Source organism: Nerophis ophidion, linkage group LG14, assembly GCF_033978795.1.
Source record: "Nerophis ophidion isolate RoL-2023_Sa linkage group LG14, RoL_Noph_v1.0, whole genome shotgun sequence".
NCBI classification, from domain to species: Eukaryota; Metazoa; Chordata; class Actinopteri; order Syngnathiformes; family Syngnathidae; genus Nerophis; species Nerophis ophidion.
In genome coordinates, this window is record NC_084624.1 from 13,246,229 (window position 1) to 13,265,580 (window position 19,352).

A 19,352-nucleotide genomic window follows, 5' to 3' on the forward strand; every position below is an offset into this window, starting at 1 on the left:
ATATACATATATATTTGCATATATACTGTACATATATATACTGTATATATAAATATATATGCATATATATATGTATGTGTATATGTATATATATATGCATATATATATACACACACATATATGCATGTATAAATATGCATATATATGCATATATATCCACATATATAAATGCATATATATATGCATATATACATACATATGTATATACATATATGTATGTATATATGTATGTATATATACACACATACATACACATATATGTGCATATATATATATGCATATATATGTGTATATATGCATATAAAAATGCATATATACATATATTTGCATATATACATATGTATATACATATATGTACATACTGTATATATAAGTATATATAAAAAAGAAATACTTGAATACGTATATACATGCATATATATGTATGTATATTACATACATATATATGCATACATATATGTATGTTTATATACACATATATATGCATATAACATACATATGTATAAATATATATATATATACACACATACATATATATATATATATATATATATACACATATACATATATATATATATATATAAATAAAAGAAATACTTGAATTTCACTGTTTGTTTATTTACATATATACACACACATAACACTCCTCTCTACTCATTGTTGTATTTGAAAGCGCAATGCTTTGCAGACAGTAGCACAGCCTTTAAAGGATCATAGGTATAGGCAGCATCTGTGACATTTAATTTGCAGGAAAGGAGTGAGTTTAGGGTTGAATTGTCCACCCTCGTTCTATTCTCTGTCACTATCTTTTTTTGGACATTACTACTTGCCGTAGTTTTCAAGCAATGCATGACGGGAATCCGGATGTTGTGTGTCAGTGTATTAACGTGCCGGCTGGATTAAACACACGCTGAGAAATAGCTCTGTGCCCGCCTACTTTTGTGGGGTATAGATAAACCTATGGATAACGGAGACATATATAATAGTCTCCTTCTTGTTATGTGTGCAGTTGTGCACTCTCCAAAAGCCGTATATGTTACAACATGACTGGGCCGACACGCTATTTATATGGAGGAATATTGGACGTGACGACAGGCTGTCCTCACTCAGATCCGTCTGGAAATCAGGAGAAATTCAGGAGAATGGTTGTCCCGGGAGATTTTCGGGAGAGGCACTGAAATCAGGGAGTGCCCCGGAAAATTCGGGAGGGTTGGCAAGTATGCCGAAAGGTGGTCCGACTGGGTCCACTCTGAGTGCTGCTTGAGTGCTTATTTCCTCGCCAAGTGTTTAGACTGTAACCCGGAAGTGATGTCACGTGCAAAACAAACATATCGGAATATGGTCCGTGAATCGATACCGGGTATATCCAATGGAAGTGGGTCGGCATCTGAATTCAGTACCCATTCCTAGTTCCTGCTATGTTCCAACGGTGCACACCTTAATCCCATTTTGATTTCTAATTACATTTGTAAATATAGGAAGGATCACGAGGGATTAGTCTGGTTTGATTAAAAAGCTATTTTTGAGCAGAATATGAGATCATTTTGAATGGATGCAAACAGTGTCATGAGTGAGAGTGCTAGTTTGAATAAAAACTTGATTTAAGGCATCAACAGCAATATGTACCCGCTTGACTGCAGTGAAAATAAAGAGTAAACAGCCGAGACAACGAATAAATATCCCACATTAAACGCATGTACGCGTCCGGAAATCTAAAAGGACGATGCATCATGGCTTATTTAATTAACTGCCAAATCAAGCCAGGGCAATTATTTTGACTCGGGGACCAAATTTTGAGACAAAATGTGTCTGAGGGCAGGTATATCGGATTTTTAGGAACACTGATACAAAACCTCACAATAATGTCTAAATGGCTAAAAAAAACAGTCTTGACAGACCGCCTTAAAAAAAAAGGAATGGAATTTTATTATTATTATTTTTTACTGAATGAGACACCCAGAATGTACGAACTCCGTTTCCATATGAAGTGATGTAAATATAAACGGAATACAATGATTTGCAAATCCTTTTCAACCCATATTCAGTTGAATATGCAACAAAGACAACATATTTGATGTTCAAACTGATAAACTTTTTTTTTTGTGCAAATAATCATTAACTTTAGAATTTGATGCCAGCAACACATGACAAAGAAGTTGGGAAAGGTGGCAATAAATATTGATAAAGTTGAGGAATGCTCATCAAACACTTATTTGGAACATCCCACAGGTGTGTAGGCTAATTGGGAATAGGTGAGTGCCATGACTGGGTATAAAAACAGCTTCCCAAAAAATGCTCAGTCTTTCACAAAAAAAAATGGGGCGAGGTACACCCCTTTGTCCACAACTGCGTGAGCAAATAGTCAAACAGTTTAAGAACAACGTTTCTCAAAGTGCAATTGCAAGAAATTTAGGGATTTCAACATCTACGGTCCATAGTATCATCAAAAGGTTCAGAGAATCTGGAGAAATCACTCCACGTAAGCGGCATGGCCGGAAACCAACATTGAATGACCGTGACCTTCGATCCCTCACTGTATCAAAAACCGACATCAATCTTTAAAGGATAACACCACATGGGCTCAGGAACACTTCAGAAAACCACTGTCACTAAATACAGTTGGTCGCTACATCTGTAAGTGCAAGTTAAAGCTCTACTATGCAAAGCGAAAGCCATTTATCAACAACATCCAGAAACGCCGCTGGCTTCTCTGGGCCCGAGATCATCTAATATGGACTGATGCAAAGTGGAAAAGTGTTCTGTGGTCTGACGAGTCCACATTTCAAATTGTTTTTAGAAATATTCGACATCGTGTCATCCGGACCAAAGGGGAAGCGAACCATCCAGACTGTTATCGACGCAAAGTTCAAAAGCCAGCATTTGTGATGGTATGGCGGTGCATTAGTGCCCAAGGCATGGGTAACTTACACATCTGTGAAGGCACCATTAATGCTGAAAGGTACATACAGGTTTTGGAACAACATATGCTGCCATCTGTGTTGGATCCATTATGGATTGAACTTTCACAGTATCATGTTAGACCCGCTCGACATCCATTGCTTTCCTCCTCTCCAAGGTTCCCATAGTCATCATTGTCACCGACGTCCCACTGGGTGTGAGTTTTCCTTGCCCTTATGTGGGCCTACCGAGGATGTCGTAGTGGTTTGTGCAGCCCTTTGAGAGACTAGTGATTTAGGGCTATATAAGTAAACATTGATTGATTGATTGATTGATCCAAGCACCTTCTTTTTCATGGACGCCCCTGCTTATTTCAGCAAAACAATGCCAAGCCACGTGTTACAACAGCGTGGCTTCGTAGTAAAAGAATGCGGGTAATTTCCTGGCCCGCCTGCAGTCCAGACCTGTCTCCCATCGAAAATGTGTGGCGCATTAAGAAGCGTAAAAAACGACAGCGGAGACCCCGGACTGTTGAAAGACTGAAGCTCTACATAAAACAAGAATGGGAAAGAATTCCACTTTCAAAGTTTCAACAATTAGTTTCCTCAGTTCCCAAACGTTTATTGAGTGTTGTTAAAAGAAAAGGTGATGTAACACAGTGGTGAACATGCCCTTTCCCAACTACGTTGGCACGTGTTGCAGCCATGAAATTCTAAGTTAATTATTATTTGAAAAAAAAAAAAACAAAGTTTATGAGTTTGAACATCAAATATTTTGCCTTTGTAGTGCATTCAATTGAATATGGGTTGAAAAGGATTTGCAAATCATTGTACTCCCTTTATATTTACATCTAACACAATTTCCCAACTCAAATGGAAACGGGGTTTGTACATGAAAATAATGAATGTAGTATTTACAATATTAACTATGAACGATAAAACACTGAATATGGACAACATATCAACCTCACACGCCCTCTCCATTGACATTATTTACAATCAAGCAAGCCAAAAAAATGCAACAAACAGCAAAATATGAATGTGAAAAGTATATGAAAAAACTATCCACAATCTGATGTATCACTAAGCTTGAGAACTGTGTTGTAAAAATATCCTTCCGCGTCTGTCCCTGACACCAACATTTCAGGCTCTGTAGAAACGCTCCCCACCCACACTGCTTGGTGCCTGGTCTGAGCTGCTGTGACTTAGATTACCATAGTAACTAACTAGATTACCATAGTAACTAACTAGATTACCATAGTAACTAGCATATCAAGCAAAAGCACTGATTCTAACCATTGAAATATTTTGTATGGTTCAAGACTTTCAGTCATTTGAAAACATCACTGCACATCACAATGGCAGCTACAGTTTCCATCTTAAAGATCTAAAATAATTATTTGGGGAATGCCCGGCGGGCCGGGGTTGAAAAGCTAAACAGGCCGCATGTGGCCCCCGGGCCTTAATTTGCCCAGGTCTGTGCCAAATGCACAATCTGGATCAGATCCAAACGCAACTTGGTTTGGACAGCAGCTGCAATAATCAATCACCTTATGTGGATTGCCCCCAAAATTGAGTGGGCTACATCAACACCGGGATCTGCACAGCAACAGAAACATGGATTAAAAACACTTTCACTTAGATTTCCAGTACAAGGTACACCTGCGCAATCTAATGCGCTCCAGTACAAGAGTCATTATCAGGAAAGCCATGCTCAGTTTTGATTGAGACTTACAAACCCTGTTTCTATATGAGTTGGGAAATTGTGTTAGATGTAAATATAAACAGAATACAATGATTTGCAAATCCTTTTCAACCCATATTCAGTTGAATATACTACAAAGACAACATATTTGATGTTCAAACTGATAATTTTTTTTTTTTTTTTTACAAATCATTACCTTTAGAATTTGATGCCAGCAACACATGACAAAGAAGTTGGGAAAGGTGGCAATAAATACTGATAAAGTTGAGGAATGCTCATCAAACACTTATTTGGAACATCCCACAGGTGTGCAAGCTAATTGGGAACAGGTGGGTGCCATGATTGGGTATAAAAACAGCTTCCCAAAAAATGCTCAGTCTTTCACAAGAAAGGATGGGGCGAGGTACACCCCTTTGTCCACAACTGCGTGAGCAAATAGTCAAACAGTTTAAGAACAACGTTTCTCAAAGTGGAATTGCAAGAAATTTAGGGATTTCAACATCTACGGTCCATAATATCATCAAAAGGTTCAGAGAATCTGGAGAAATCACTCCACGTAAGCGGCATGGCCGGAAACCAACATTGAATGACCGTGACCTTCGATCCCTCAGACGGCACTGTATCAAAAAACGACATCAATCTCTAAAGGATATCACCACATGGGCTGAGGAACACTTCAGAAAACCACTGTCACTAAATACAGTTGGTCACTACATCTGTAAGTGCAAGTTAAAGCTCTACTATGCAAAGCGAAAGCCATTTATCAACAACATCCAGAAACGCCGCGGGCTTTTCTGGGCCCAAGATCATCTAAGATGGACTGATGCAAAGTGGAAAAGTGTTCTGTGGTCTGACGAGTCCACTTTTCAAATTGTTTTTGGAAATCTTCAACATCGTGTCATCCGGACCAAAGGGGAAGCAAACCATCCAGGCTGTTATCGACGCAAAGTTGAAAAGCCAGCATCTGTGATGGTATGGTGGTGCATTAGTGCCCAAGGCATGGGTAACTCACACATCTGTGAAGGCACCATTAATGCTGAAAGGTACATGCAGGTTTTGGAACAACATGTGCTGCCATCTAAGTGCCGTCTTTTTCATGGACGCTCCTGCTTATTTCAGCAAGACAATGCCAAGCCACATTCAGCACGTGTTACAACAGCGTGACTTCATAAAAAAAAAAGAGTGCGGGAACTTTCCTGGCCCGCCTGCAGTCCAGACCTGTCTCCCATCGAAAATGTGTGGTGCATTATGAAGCGTAAAATACGACAGGGGAGACCCCGGACTGTTGAACGACTGAAGCTCTACATAAAACAAGAACGGGAAAGAATTCCACTTTCAAAGCTTCAACAATTAGTTTCCTCAGTACCCAGACATTTATTGAGTGTTGTTAAAAGAAAAGGTGATGTAACACAGTGGTGAACATGCCCTTTCCCAACTACTCTGGCACGTGTTGCAGCCATGAAATTCTAAGTTAATTATTATTTGCAAAAAAAAAATAAAGTTTATGAGTTTGAACATCAAATACGTTGTCTTTGTAGTGCATTCAACTGAATATGGGTTGAAAAGGATTTGCAAATCATTGTATTCTGTTTATATTTACATCTGGAACGGCGTGGCACAGTGAGAGAGTGGCCGTGCGCAACCCGAGGGTCCCTGGTTCAATCCCCACCTTGTACAAACCTTGTAACGTCCATTGTGTGCTGAGCAAGACACTTCACCCTTGCACCTGATGGGTGCTGGTTAGCGCCTTGCATGGCAGCTCCGTCCATCAGTGGGTGAATGTGTGTGTGAATGGGTGAATGTGGAAGTAGTGTCAAAGCGCTTTGAGTACCTTGAAGGTAGAAAAGCGCTATACAAGTACAACCCATTTATCTTACACAATTTCCCAACTCATATGGAAACGGGGTTTGTATGTATGGTTTGTGACATGTTTATGATGCCACACTAGAGAAGCTCATCCATCAATCAATCAATCAATGTTTATTTATATAGCCCTGAATCTAAGTTTTTAAAAGGGCTGCACAAGCCACAACGACATCCTCGGTTCAGATCCCACATAAGGGCAAGGAAAAACTCATAATGTTGTCATCTTATCTGTCCATCCATCATCTTCCGCTTATCCGAGGTCGGGTCGCGGGGGCAGCAGCCTAAGCAGGGAAGCCCAGACTTCCCTCGTCCCAGCCACTTCGTCTAGCTCTTCCCAGGGGATCCTGAGGCGTTCCCAGTCCAGCCGGGAGACATAGTCTTCCCAACGTGTCCTGGGTCTTACCCGTGGCCTCCTACCGGTCGGACGTGCCCTAAACACCTCCCTAGCTAGGCGTTCGGGTGGCATCCTGACCAGATGCCCGAACCACCTCATCTGGCTCCTCTCCATGTGGAGGAGCAGCGGCTTTACTTTGAGCTCCTCTCGGATGGCAGAGTTTCTCACCCTATCTCATGGGTGTCAAACTCTGGCTCGCGGGCCAAGTTTGGCCCGCCGTGTAATTTCAAATGGCCCTTGAGGCAATATCAAATTAACATTAGAGCTGGCCCGCCGCTGTCACACTGCATTCGACGCTACTACTCTTACTTGCCTATAAGTATCGGCAATACTCTTATATATAAGAGTATTATAGATCATACTCTTATATATGCGGCTTATACACACACACAAGTCAATGCAAGGCATACTTTGTCAACAGCCATACAGGTCACACAGAGGGTGGCCGTATAAACAACTTTAACACTGTTACAAATATGCGCCACACTGTGAACCCACACCAAACAAGAATGACACATTTCGGGAGAACATCCGCACCGTAACACAACATAAACACAACAGAACAAATACCCAGAATGCCTTGCAGCACTAACTCTTCCGGGACGCTACAATTACACCCCCCGCTATCACCAAACCCCACCGCCAAAAAGAGGCATTAAATTTTTATTTAAATTTTATTTGACATGCCATTGATATCTTTTTATTATTATTATTATTTGAAACTTCGATTTTGCATGTCACTATAAAAGTTATACTGTCGGGCTTTCCCCTGACAGTTTGTCTATGTTTTAGTTTTTTCCTCTGCATTTGTCTGTTTCCTCTGTGTTTAGTATTTCCTGTCTAGTGCTCTTGTTTTGTCAGCTTCCTGTCTTGTTCCCTGAGTGCTGTGTTCCTTCTCAGCTGCGGCTGATTGGCACCTGGCCACACTAGTTGCCAATCAGCCCGCTCCTATTTGTACCTGCTTTGTGTTGTGTCAGTTGCTGGATCATTGTATTGTCGTTGCCACATGTCGCTCTTGTCGTGTCGTTTTGTTACAGCTACTACCTGTCGTGCTACATTTTGTCCTGGTCGTCGTAGTGGTAAGCTGTTTCTGTTAGCATTAGCCATTTCCAGTTTTTCCTGTTTGCTACCCACTAGCTTCCACGCTAGGTCATTTTTTTTGTTTCTTGCTAGCTTCTATGCTAAAGACCCTTAGTTTGTTATTCCGCCCATGTGCGCGCTTTTTGTTTGTACCCTTTGTTTGTTCTAGTTCTAGTATTTTAAATTAAAACCATGTTTTTCCCATTCAATGCCTGCCTCCTTCTCTGCATCCTGGGGTTCGACATCAAATAACTGTGACATATATAAGCCTTGCTTGTTCAATATTCAATGCAAAACTTGTTTGGGTCCCTATTAAAAAGTTCATTTGTTCAACCTCGGCCCGCGGCTTTGTTCGGTTTTAAATTTTGGCCCACTCTGTATTTGAGTTTGACACCCCTGCCCTATCTAATTTCGTCCACCAAACCCGTGATTTTATCCTTTCGTCATGACCCAAAGCTCATGACCATAGGTGAGGATGGGAGCGTAGATCGACCGGTAAATTGAGAGCTTTGCCTTCCGGCTCAGATCCTTCTTCACCACAATGGATCGGTACAACGTCCGCATTACAGAAGACGCCGCACCGATCCGCCTGTCGATCTCACCATCCACTCTTCCCTCACTCGTGAACAAGACTCCTAGGTACTTGAACTCCTCCACATGGGGCAGGGTCTCCTCCCCAATCCGGGGATGGCACTCCACCCTTTTTTTTGTTTCTTGCTAGCTTCTATGCTAAAGACCCTTAGTTTTTTATTCCGCCCATGTGCGCGCTTTTTGTTTGTACCTTTTGTTTGTTCTAGTTCCAGTATTTGAAATTAAAACCATGTTTTCCCATTCAATGCCTGCCTCCTTCTCTGCATCCTGGGGTTCGACATCAAATAACTGCGACATGTATAAGCCTTGCTTGTTCAATATTCAATGCAAAACTTGTTTGGGTCCCTATTAAAAGGTTCATTTGTTCAACCTCGGCCCGCGGCTTTGTTCAATTTTAAATTTTGGCCCACTCTGTATTTGAGTAGACACACCTGCCCTATCTCTGGAAGAAATTAATTTCGTCCGCCAAACCCATGATCTTATCCTTTCGTCATGACCCAAAGCTCATGACCATAGGTGAGGATGGGAACGTAGATCGACCGGTAAATTGAGAGCTTTGCCTTCCGGCTCAGCTCCTTCTTCACCACAACGGATCGGTACAACGTCCGCATTACTGAAGACGCCGCACCGATCCGCCTGTCGATCTCACCATCCACTCTTCCCTCACTCGTGAACAAGACTCCTAGGTACTTGAACTCCTCCACATGGGGCAGGGTCTCCTCCCCAATCCGGAGATGGCACTCCACCCTTTTTTTTGTTTCTTGCTAGCTTCTATGCTAAAGACCCTTAGTTTGTTATTCCGCCCATGTGCACGCTTTTTGTTTGTACCCTTTGTTTGTTCTAGTATTTTAAATTAAAACCATGTTTTTCCCATTCAATGCCTGCCTCCTTCTCTGCATCCTGGGGTTCGACATCAAATAACTGTGACATATATAAGCCTTGCTTGTTCAATATTCAATGCAAAACTTGTTTGGGTCACTATTAAAAGGTTCATTTGTTCAACCTCGGCCCGCGGCTTTGTTCGGTTTTAAATTTTGGCCCACTCTGTATTTGAGTAGACACACCTGCCCCATCTCTGGACGAAATTAATTTCGTCCGCCAAACCCGTGATCTTATCCTTTCGTCATGACCCAAAGCTCATGACCATAGGTGAGGATGGGAACGTAGATCGACCGGTAAATTGAGAGCTTTGCCTTCCGGCCCAGCTCCTTCTTCACCACAACGGATCGGTACAACGTCCGCATTACTGAAGACGCCGCACCGATCCGCCTGTCGATCTCACGATCCACTCTTCCCTCACTCATGAACAAGACTCCCAGGTACTTGAACTCCTCCACTTGGGGCAGGGTCTCCTCCCCAATCCGGAGATGGCACTCCACCCTTTTTTTTGTTTCTTGCTAGCTTCTATGCTAAAGACCCTTAGTTTGTTATTCCGCCCATGTGCACGCTTTTTGTTTGTACCCTTTGTTTGTTCTAGTATTTTAAATTAAAACCATGTTTTTCCCATTCAATGCCTGCCTCCTTCTCTGCATCCTGGGGTTCGACATCAAATAACTGTGACATATATAAGCCTTGCTTGTTCAATATTCAATGCAAAACTTGTTTGGGTCACTATTAAAAGGTTCATTTGTTCAACCTCGGCCCGCGGCTTTGTTCGGTTTTAAATTTTGGCCCACTCTGTATTTGAGTTTGACACCCCTGCCCCATCTCTGGACGAAATTCATTTCGTCCGCCAAACCCGTGATCTTATCCCTTCGTCATGACCCAAAGTTAATGACCATAGGTGAGGATGGGAACGTAGATTGACCGGTAAATTGAGAGCTTTGCCTTCCGGCTCAGATCCTTCTTCACCACAATGGATCGGTACAACGTCCGCATTACTGAAGACGCCGCACCGATCCGCCTGTCGATCTCACGATCCACTCTTCCCTCACTCATGAACAAGACTCCCAGGTACTTGAACTCCTCCACTTGGGGCAGGGTCTCCTCCCCAACCCGGAGATGGCACTCCACCCTTTCCCAGGCGAGAACCATTCTCATTCCGGTCGCTTCACACTCGGCTGCGAACCGATCCAGTGAGAGCTGAAGATCCCGGCCAGATGAAGCCATCAGGACCACATCATCTGCAAAAAGCAGAGACCTAATCCCGCGGCCACCAAACAGGAACACCTCAATACCTTGACTGCGCCTAGAAATTCTGTCCATAAAAGTTATGAACAGAATCGGTGACAAAGGACAGCCTTGGCGGAGTCCAACAGTCTCTGGAAACGTGCCGACTTACTGCCAGCAATGCGGACCAAGCTCTGACCCTGGTCATACAGGGATACTTCTTATCCCTGTGGTGCATTATTGTACACACACCATGCCTTGTGCAAAAGCACGCCGTTGTCTCTGCAGCACACAACCGGCTGTCTCAAAAAGGATGCTGCGGCATTATTTTTCGACTTACCGAGTTTTCCCCGGGACTCCTCCAGCTTCTGGATCTGGTTCTCCAAGAAGAACATGGCCACGGCGAACGCCAGCAGTGCCAGCAGCTGCAACTTCGGCGGCATCATGACTCGCAGCAGCCCCATCAAATCATCCACACACACGCACACAAAAAGAGGGGGAGAGTCGGTCAGTCCATGCCGGAGGAGGGGCGAAGACACCGAAAAAAACAGCGACGACCGGTGATCACAAAGCGGCTGCGTGTGTGCGCATGGCGTCCCTCTCTCTCTCTCTCACTCTCGGTGTCACTGTGTGAATAATTCCCACTGTCCAAATCCACCGGCTACCTCCGATGCAAATTGTCCATTTTTAATTGCGATCCAATCAAGCAGCGTGTCGTTTTTGTCCAGGTTGTCCCCGGACCAGTCTGGGTCGTCGGGCGCTATAACCAACCAGCCCCGAGCGGCGTCCCTTCCAGTCTTCTACGGCGGCGTTGCGCGGACGCTTCTGTCACAAGCGTGGAGAGGTCAGGCCATTGGATGTAAGAAGAGTCCAACACGTAACAGTCTCTCTCCCATTCGTCAGCCATTGCTGTCTGTTCACATCGGATTGGACGAACGGGATGGCATGGCGCCAACAAGGACGCGGGGGGGCGCTGTTTTTTTTTTTTGTTTTTTTTGTCTTGTTAAAGGAGAAGAAGAAGTCGAAAGCTCCCCCTTCTAATGCAAGAGTATTGATTGATTGACTGAAACTTTTAATAGTGATGGGATCTGCAGTTCTTTTGACTGTACTGAATGTCTAGAATCAGTTCCTTAAAGCAGTGGTCCCCAACCTTTTTGTAACAACGCTTAATAATTTGTCCTGCGCCCGGGGGGATCCTTTTTTTTTTTTTTTTTCGTTTTCTCATGAAAAAGGGACGTTTTTGTCATGAAAAAGGGAGGTTTTTGTGGTTGGTGCACTAATTGTAAGTGTATATTGTGTTTTTTATGTTGATTTAATCAAAAGAAAAATTCAAAAAGAAACATTTTTATTTTATTTATTTATTTATTTTTAATAAAAATGGATAAAAAATTATTCTGCGGCCCGGTACCAATCGGGCCACGGCCAGGTGGTTGGGGACCACTGCCTTAAAGGGGAAGATTATCACAATTTCAAAAGGGTTAAAAACAATAAAAATCAGTTCCCAGTGGCTTGTTGTATTTTTCAAAATTTTTTTTCAAAATTTTACCGGTCCCGGAATATCCCTAAAAAAAAGCTTTAAAGTGCCTTATTTTCGCTCTCTCAAAGCCACTGTTCATTTTCCTGTACTGAATCACTAGAATCAGTTCCTTAAAGCAATGGTCCCCAACCTTTTTGTATCCGCAGACCGGTCAACGCTTGATAATTTGTCCTGCGGCCCGGGGGGATCAATTTTTTTTTTTTTTTCATTTGCTCATGAAAAAGGGACGTTTTTGTCATGAAAAAGGGAGGTTTTTGTGGTTGGTGCACTAATTGTAAGTGTATATTGTGTTTTTTATGTTGATTTAATAAAAAATAAAAAAAACATTATTTTATTTATTCTTTTTTTTTAATAAAAATGGATAAAAAATTATTCTGCGGCCCATTCCAATCGGGCCACGGCCCGGTGGTTGGGGACCACTGCCTTAAAGGGGAAGATTATCACAATTTCAAAAGGGTTAAAAAATATAAAAATCATTTCCCAGTGGCTTGTTGTATTTCTTGAAGTTTTTTTTTCAAAATTTTACCGGTCCCGGAATATCCCTAAAAAAATCTTTAAAGGGCCTTAGTTTCGCTCTCTCAAAGCCACTGTTCATTTTCCTGTACTGAATCACGAGAATCAGTTCCTTAAAGCAGTGGTCCCCAACCTTTTTGTATCTGCGGACCGGTCAACGCTTAATAATTTGTCCTGCGGCCCGGGGGGGATCCATTTTATTTATTTATTTTTCTCATGAAAAAGGGACGTTTTTGTCATGAAAAAGGGAGGTTTTTGTGGTTGGTGCACTAATTGTAAGTGTATATTGTGTTTTTTCTGTTGATTTAATTTAATTAAAAAAACAAAAAAACATTTTTATTTTATTTATTTATTTTTTTAAATAAAAATGGATAAAAAAATTCTTCTGCGGCCCGGTACCAATCGGGCCACGGCCCGGTGGTCGGGGACCACTGCCTTAAAGGGGAAGATTATCACAATTTCAAAAGGGTTAAAAACAACAAAAATCATTTCCCAGTGGCTTGTTGTATTTTTTGAATTTTTTTTTTCAAAATTTTACCGGTCCCGGAATATCCCTAAAAAAAAAGCTTTAAAGTGCCTTATTTTTGCTCTCTCGAAGCCACTGTTCACTTTTCTGTTTTTTTTTTATTTTTTTGTGGTTGGTGCACTAATTGTAAGTTTATATTGTGTTTTTTCTGTTGATTTAATAAAAAATAAAATATATATATATTTTTTTTTCTTTAAATAAAAATGGATAAAAAATTATTCTGCGGCCCGGTACCAATCGGGCCACGGTCCGGTGGTTGGCGACCACTGCCTTAAAGGGGAAGATTATCACAATTTCAAAAGGGTTAAAAACAATAAAAATCAATTCTCAATGGCTTGCTGTATTTTTTGAAGTTTTTTTTTCAAAATTTTACCAGTCCCGGAATATCCCTAAAAAAAGCTTTAAAGTGCCTTAGTTTCGCTCTCTCAAAGCCACTGTTCATTTTCCTGTACTGAATCACTAGAATCAGTTCCTTAAAGCAGTGGTCCCCAACTTTTTTGTATCTGCGGACCGGTCAACGCTTAATAATTTGTCCTGCGGCCCGGGGGATCCTTTTTTTTTTTTTTCATTTTCTCATGAAAAAGGGACGTTTTTGTCATGAAAAAGGGAGATTTTTGTGGTTGGTGCACTAATTGTAAGTGTATATTGTGTTTTTTCTGTTGATTTAATACAAAATAAAATTTAAAAAAAAACATTTTTATTTATTTATTTTTTTATAAAAATGGATAAAAAAAAATTCTGCGGCCCGGTACCAATCGGGCCACGGCCCGGTGGTTGGGGACTACTGCCTTAAAGGGGAAGATTATCACAATTTCAAAAGGGTTAAAAACAACAAAAATCATTTCCCAGTGGCTTGTTGTATTTTTTGAAGTTTTTTTTTTCAAAATTTTACCGGTCCCGGAATATCACTAAAAAAAAAGCTTTAAAGTGCCTTATTTTTGCTCTCTCGAAGCCACTGTTCACTTTTCTGTTTTTTTGGGTTTTTTTGTGGTTGGTGCACTAATTGTAAGTTTATATTGTGTTTTTTCTGTTGATTTAATAAAAAATAAAATAAAATATATATATATATATATATTTTTTTTTCTTTAAATAAAAATGGATAAAAAATTCTTCTGCGGCCCGGTACCAATCGGGCCACGGTCCGGTGGTTGGCGACCACTGCCTTAAAGGGGAAAATTATCACAATTTCAAAAGGGTTAAAAACAATAAAAATCATTTCTCAATGGCTTGCTGTATTTTTTGAAGTTTTCTTTTCAAAATTTTACCAGTCCCGGAATATCCCTAAAAAAAGCTTTAAAGTGCCTTAGTTTCGCTCTCTCAAAGCCACTGTTCATTTTCCTGTACTGAATCACTAGAATCAGTTCCTTAAAGCAGTGGTCCCCAACTTTTTTGTATCCGCAGACCGGTCAACGCTTAATAATTTGTCCTGCGGCCCGGGGGGATCTTTTTTTTTTTTTTCATTTTCTCATGAAAAAGGGACGTTTTTGTCATGAAAAAGGGAGGTTTTTGTGGTTGGTGCACTAATTGTAAGTGTATATTGTGTTTTTTCTGTTGATTTAATACAAAATAAAAAAAAAAAAAAAACATTTTTATTTTTTTATAAAAATGGATAAAAAAAAATTCTGCGGCCCGGTACCAATCGGGCCACGGCCCGGTGGTTGGGGACTACTGCCTTAAAGGGGAAGATTATCACAATTTCAAAAGGGTTAAAAACAATAAAAATCATTTCCCAGTGGCTTGTTGTATTTTTTGAAGTTTTTTTCAAAATCTTACCGGTCCCGGAATATCCCTAAAAAAAGCTTTAAAGTGCCTTATTTTCGCTCTCTCAAAGCCACTGTTCATTTTCCTGTACTGAATCACTAGAATCAGTTCCTTAAAGCAGTGGTCCCCAACCTTTTTGTATCCACGGACCGGTCAACGCTTAATAATTTGTCCTGCGGCCCGGGGTGGATCCATTTTATTTTTCTTTATTCGTTTTCTCATGAAAAAGGGACGTTTTTGTCATGAAAAAGGGAGGTTTTTGTGGTTGGTGCACTAATTGTAAGTGTATATTGTGTTTTTTCTGTTGATTTAAAAAAAAAAAAAAAAAAAACTTTTTTTTTTTTTTAATAAAAATGGATAAAAAATTATTGTGCGGCCCGGTAACAATCGGGCCACGGCCCGGTGGTTGGGGACCACTGCCTTAAAGGGGAAGATTATCACAATTTCAAAAGGGTTAAAAACAATAAAAATCATTTCCCAGTGGCTTGTTGTATTTTTTGAAGTTTTTTTTTCAAAATTTTACCAGTCCCGGAATATCCCTAAAAAAAGCTTTAAAGTGCCTTGGTTTCGCTCTCTCAAAGCCACTGTTCATTTTCCTGTACTGAATCACTAGAATCAGTTCCTTAAAGCAGTGGTCCCCAACCTTTTTGTATCCGCGGACCGGTCAACGCTTAATTTGTCCCGCGGCCCAGGGGGTCCATTTTTTTTTTTCGTTTTCTCATGAAAAAGGGACGTTTTTGTCATGAAAAAGGGAGGTTTTTGTGGTTGGTGCACTAATTGTAAGTGTATATTGTGTTTTTTTATGTTGATTTAATAAAAAATAAAAAACATTTTTTATTTTTTTATTTTTAATAAAAATGAATAAAAATTTCTTCTGCGGCCCGGTGGTTGGGGACCACTGGTCTAGTGGACCATTGTAATGTAAAAAATATAAATAATGCCTCAAAACATTGGAAACAAAAACAGATGTTCTCAGAGAATACACTATGGGTGAAGGGTATTTCACAAATCAGTTAAAACACAGGCCACGGGGAAGACCCAGGACACGTTGGGAAGACTATGTCTCCCGGCTGGCCTGGGAACGCCTCGGGATCCCCCGGGAGGAGATAGACCCAGTGGCTGGGGAGAGGGAAGTCTGGGCTTCCCTACTTAGGCTGCTGCCCCCACGACCCAACCTCAGATAAGCGGAAAAAGATGGATGGATGGATGGTTAAAACAACAAAAACAGAGGTAGCATTTCTGAGCCAATTATTTTAGGCTTCTGTAAAAAAAATAATAATAATAAATAATGCAGAGTCAACATCCATCCATCCATCCATTTTCTACCGCTTATTCCCTTTCGGGGTCGCGGGGGGCGCTGGCGCCTATCTCAGCTACAATCGGGCGGAAGGCAGTGTACACCCTGGACAAGTCGCCACCTCATCGCAGGGCCAACACAGATAGACGGACAACATTCACACTCACATTCACACACTAGGGCCAATTTAGTGTTGCCAATCAACCTATCCCCAGGTGCATGTCTTTGGAAGTGGGAGGAAGCCGGAGTACCCGGAGGGAACCCACGCATTCACGGGGAGAACATGCAAACTCCACACAGAAAGATCCCGAGCCTGGATTTGAACCCAGGACTGCAGGAACTTCGTATTGTGAGGCAGACGCACTAACCCCTCTGCCACCGTGAAGCCCGATAACAAACAGAAAAACTCGAAATAGCTAATGGCTAACAAAAACAGCTTACCGCTACGACGACCAGGACAAGATGTAGCACGACAGGTAGTAGCTGAAATGATGCCAGACACGACAGGTAGCAAAGACACAAGAGTGACATGAGGCCACAACAATACAATGATCCAGCAACTGACACAAGACAAAGCAGGTACAAATAGGAGCAGGCTGATTGGCTACAGGTGTGGCTTAGGTGCCAATCAGCCGCAGCTGAGGAGGAACACAGCACTCAGGGAACAAGACAGGAAGCTGATAAAATAAGAGCACTAGACAGGAACTAAAGACAGGAGATACTAAACACAGAGGAAAGACAAATGCAGAGGAAAAAACTAAAACATAGACAAACTGTCAGGGGAAAGCCTGAGCGATTCATTTTTATACTTAGGGAACTCATCCCGCGGGCCGGATGAAACCTGTTTGCGTGCCGGATCTGGCCCGCGGGCCGTACATCTGACACCCCTGGTGTACGTAGGTCTTACTTGGTAGGATATGTACAGCGAGCAGAGAACATAGTGAGTTCAGATAGCATAAGAGCAAGTAAATACATTGGAAGTACATTTGATTATTTACATTAGGTTATTTATAATCCGGGGAGATGGGATGTGAATGGAGGAGGGTATTAGTAAAGTGTTGAAGTTGCCTGGAGGTGTTGTTTTAGAGCGGTTTTGAAGGAATATAGAGATGCACTTTCTTTTACACCTGTTGGGAGTGCATTCCACATTGATGTGGCATAGAAAGAGAATGAGTTAAGACCTTTGTTGGATGGGAATCTGGGTTTAACGTGGTTTGTGGAGTTCCCCCTGGTGTTGTGGTTATGGCGGTCATTTACGTTAAGGAAGTAGTTTGACATGTACTTCGGTATCAGGGAGGTGTAGCGGATTTTATAGACTAGGCTCAGTGCAAGTTGTTTGACTCTGTCGTCCACCCTGAGCCAGCCCACTTTGGAGAAGTGGGTTGGAGTGAGGTGTGATTTGGGGTGGAGGTCTAAATGTAACCAGGTATTTTCATAAATGCAAATAATAAAATACCAAAAATATTTTTTTTATTTTTTTAGGCATAGTGCTATCGTTTTATTTATGGTTTAGTAATCCCATTTTTATAATTTATTCAGCGAAAGTATTTCAATCAGGCACAGTAAGGCACTCCTTCATTTATCCCAGTGGTCCTTCATTGTAGTTTTTTGCGAGCAAGCTTCAAAATGTCAAAAAGATGTGATACCGTATTTCCTTGAATTGCCGCCGGGGCGCTACTTAATTTAAAACCTCTTCTCACCTCTGCGCTTACCAAAGCCATGCGGTAAAAGTAAGCATGCGCTAATTATTTTAAAACCTCTTCTCACTCCGGCAGTAAAAAATTGAGTGTGATGTAAGTTTAGACCTTAAATCCTACCGAATAGCTCTTAATCTTCTTCCCTTTAAGCGATTTCAAATTACCGGTATTGAAATCAGCCTCTTCAATTTTGAAAATGATGACAGGGGAAGTGTCACTCGTGACGTTACGAGTTTGACCCGGCGGTAATTCAAGGCAGGCGCATACTATATGCACTGCGGCAATTCAAGGAAATACGGTATTTGGTTTCACACTGTGTGAACAAAAATTAGAAAATAAATTCTACCTTTGCAACCTCATTATACTAATGGCTAAGTTTTGTATTGATAAATGTAAGTTTCTCAATACCCGGCCTGCCTTTTGTGCTTTAAAAAAGATTTTGAACTTTACTTTAAAACGCTCTCTAGCTCTAACAAGAAAAACAGTTGTAAAAACGGTGATGCTGTGTTCCAAATTTAAGTTATTTAATGAATCTGAACGAGCCTATGGCTTTGCACCTGGTTTATTATATAAATATATTGTTTTGTATTCTATTTTGTTACATTGAATTTACAACCCCCTGGCGCTGTTTTCTACTGTTTTATATTGTTTTGTAATGTTTTATACTGTTGTTGAACTATTTTGTTTATTGTTTCTCATCTGTTTTTTTTATTGTTGAAATTTATAAATAAACATAAAAATTAAAAAATTAAAATGTCGGGAGAAGTGTATCTACTGTGGCTGCTATCCTTTATAAAAACGGTAAGCTGAATGCTATAACATTGAAGATCATTACTTGTCGTTGCTTTAAGATTCTTATTATAGTTTAGTAATAACATTTTTCTAATTTATTCAGCGGAAGTATTTCCATCAGGCACAGTAAGGCACTCCTTAATTCATCCCAGAGGTCCTTCATTGTATTTTTAGTGAGCAAGCTCCAAAATGTCGGGGGAAGTGTATCTCCTGTGGCTGCTATCCTTTATAAAAACGTTAAGTTGAATGTTATAAAATTCAATATTATTACTTGTCATTGCTTTAAGATTCTTATTATAGTTAAGTAAAAACTTTTTTCAAATTTTTTCAGCGAAAGTATTTCAATCAGGCGCCGTAAGGCACTCCTTCATTTATACCAGAGGTCCTTCATTGTAGTTTTTAATAGCAAGCTCCAAAATGTAGGGGGAAGTGTATCTCCTGTGGCTGCTATCCTTTATAAAAACGTTAATTCGACTGCTATAAAATTCAAGATTATTACTTGTCGTTGCTTTAAGACTCTTATTATAGTTTAATAATAACATTGTTCTAATTTTTCGAGCGAAAGTATTTTAATCAGGCGCCGTAAG

The 19,352-nt window shown here is 40.8% G+C and overlaps 1 protein-coding gene across 1 annotated transcript in view; it reads right to left on the minus strand.

Annotated features, from left to right (window-relative positions):
- Positions 1 to 11,698, minus strand: part of hs2st1a (heparan sulfate 2-O-sulfotransferase 1a) — a 92,438-nt gene extending 80,740 nt beyond the window's left edge. The window contains exon 1 of the mRNA XM_061921111.1: positions 10,983 to 11,698. Coding sequence (XP_061777095.1) covers positions 10,983 to 11,106 — 124 coding nt within the window. The 5' untranslated portion in view covers positions 11,107 to 11,698. The remainder of the gene's footprint in view (positions 1 to 10,982) is intronic.
- Positions 11,699 to 19,352: the final 7,654 nt, after the last annotated feature.